At 40.5% G+C, this 2,131-nt stretch overlaps 1 protein-coding gene and 1 pseudogene across 1 annotated transcript in view; both read right to left on the minus strand.

Moving 5' to 3' along the window:
* Nucleotides 1-2,131, minus strand: part of NFX1 (nuclear transcription factor, X-box binding 1) — a 63,315-nt gene that overhangs the window by 9,243 nt on the left and 51,941 nt on the right. The window contains exon 16 of the mRNA XM_023727338.1: nt 1,737-1,778. Within this exon, the coding sequence (XP_023583106.1) occupies nt 1,737-1,778 (42 nt within the window). The remainder of the gene's footprint in view (nt 1-1,736; nt 1,779-2,131) is intronic.
* LOC105756044 (MICOS complex subunit MIC27 pseudogene) lies at nt 8-1,744 on the minus strand (annotated as a pseudogene).

Raw genomic sequence — 2,131 nt, forward strand, 5'->3', positions numbered from 1 at the left:
GAGAGGGTCCCAGGGTACTGGTAACGTTCTAGTTCTTGACCTTGATGCTGGTCAAGAATCATCATTGTATTCACTTTGTGATAATTCACTGATCTGCACAATTCTGATCTTCTATATGTATGTTAAACTTCAATACCAAAGTTTATTAAAAATATTTTTTTAATCTCTTATCTTTGTTGGAGTCAGAAAGTCTACCAGTCACTGAATAAGTATGTTGTAGCAGATGATGTTTATACCAAGCCCAAAACCATACAAGCTCATATCTCTGAAACATGCTGAGGCACCCAAGTGATTTATCCTTAGACACTTTTATTTTTGCCAAAAAATATGCATATTTTATTCCAGATCTGGGAAATGTAAAAAAAAAAGTGGGGGGGATGTCCTTCCACACACCATTTTAATTTAGTTACATTACTTCGGAAAAGCTAGAGCAGATACATCTGTGTATATATAGGTACGTATTTTCAGATTTTAGTCTCATCAGTGTTCACATCTTTATTCCATTTTGGTCTTTTATAAACATCCTTAAAAGTCATCAAACGCATCCTAATACTTCTACCACTGTCTGCTCATCAATCATTTAATACTGTTTGGATTGCATTCAGTTTGTGTATTAATCACCTTTGCGATTAGTTAAACTCTACATTACAAGATCTAAGGGCAAAAGACTCAAGTTACACTCCATGGGTCACAGTTACCCATTACGTGATTTTTTTCATCATTATTTGCAATTTCACACGTCTTGTAGTTCTCTATGTGGTCTATTTCAGCGTCTAGTGCTGTACATTATCTCCATCTTCTAGATGGGACTGCCTGTGACCATAAGCTTGGGGTCAGGCATAAACCGTATAGGACGTGAAGTGGGTTCTCATTTGGTCTTTGTTTCACAGCTGCGTTCTGCTGTCAAAGGCACTGAACGTTTCAGGACTTGAGTTGTCTTTGTAAGTATTTCTATTTCAGCATAACTTCATACCTTAGTTTTTTCTTTAGGTTCAAGGAGTGATTCTTTTTTGTTGCTTTTTGTCCACAATGATTTAAATGCTTCATAAATATGCTGACTTACAGCATATGCCTTCTTCCCAGTTACCTTTGCAATTATTACTGACTGAACTGGGTAGCAAACAGTTGCTCCTAAAGTAGCCAGTCCCAGTGGATAAGCAATTTTCTTAAATCTAGAACCTTCCCTCACTGATAACAAGCTTGGCAATCCTGAAACTGTAATCACTCCAATTTTGGAAAGAAAATCTACAGGCGGAATCTTCAGATAAACATATGTATCTTTTCCAAATTGTACTGTATCCATTATCCCATTTTTCACAAAGACATATACACCACTGCAGCAGCCAATATAACGACCAGCTGTAGTCTGGATGGAAGTAAAGCCCATTTGTAAATGACCAGGCTGTTCTTCACCATGTTTAGACTGGACAGGTGGTGCAGTATTTATGAGCAGCTGCTCTGGTTTCACTAGCTGCTTTTTGGACTCCTCTTTGGCTGCAGGTACACTTACAGATGCACATATCAGACTGTAGGCATGGTTGTCAGCCTTCCCATCCTAATGGCCACCATTCCTGTAACCTAGACACTTCAATTCTTGATGACTGCATCTCCCTTGCTGTATAATAGCAATAAAAGACTCAGAGCAGATGCTGAGTGAATGCTTCAAGGGTTGCTCCCTCTCATTAATTTCACAGAGCTCAAGGAAAAGTAGGTAACAAGCTGCTGAAACTACTTACTTTTTCCTTTCCAAGGCTGAACACTCCTCATCACACTCCAGCCTTGATAAGCAAATGAAAAATAAAATAAAGTCAGGGCACAGGCTTCACAGCTCACATGCAGTAAGAAAGTCTTAGATAGTTCACCAGAAAACACAGCAGATTCTTGCCAAACGACTTCCCCTTAGGCCAAGCAGCAGCTTGTGAGGCTACCCACTCTTCAGGTTCCACAAGTACCCCCTGCACTGGCAATCTCCTCCAGTCTCCCCTTGGCTTTAGTGCAGGTATGGCTGGATGAAGTTCCACCAAAGAACAGGTGGGCAGGCCTCTCTGGGTTACAGGAGTCTGGAAGTCCTCAGAGTGTTCCCTGCCTGCTCAGTCCCCAAAATGCTCTTCAGGTACCCCTCTGACAGTCC

The sequence above is a fragment of the Trichechus manatus genome, unplaced genomic scaffold (assembly GCF_000243295.1).
Source record: "Trichechus manatus latirostris isolate Lorelei unplaced genomic scaffold, TriManLat1.0 scaffold00016, whole genome shotgun sequence".
Lineage (NCBI taxonomy): Eukaryota > Metazoa > Chordata > Mammalia > Sirenia > Trichechidae > Trichechus > Trichechus manatus.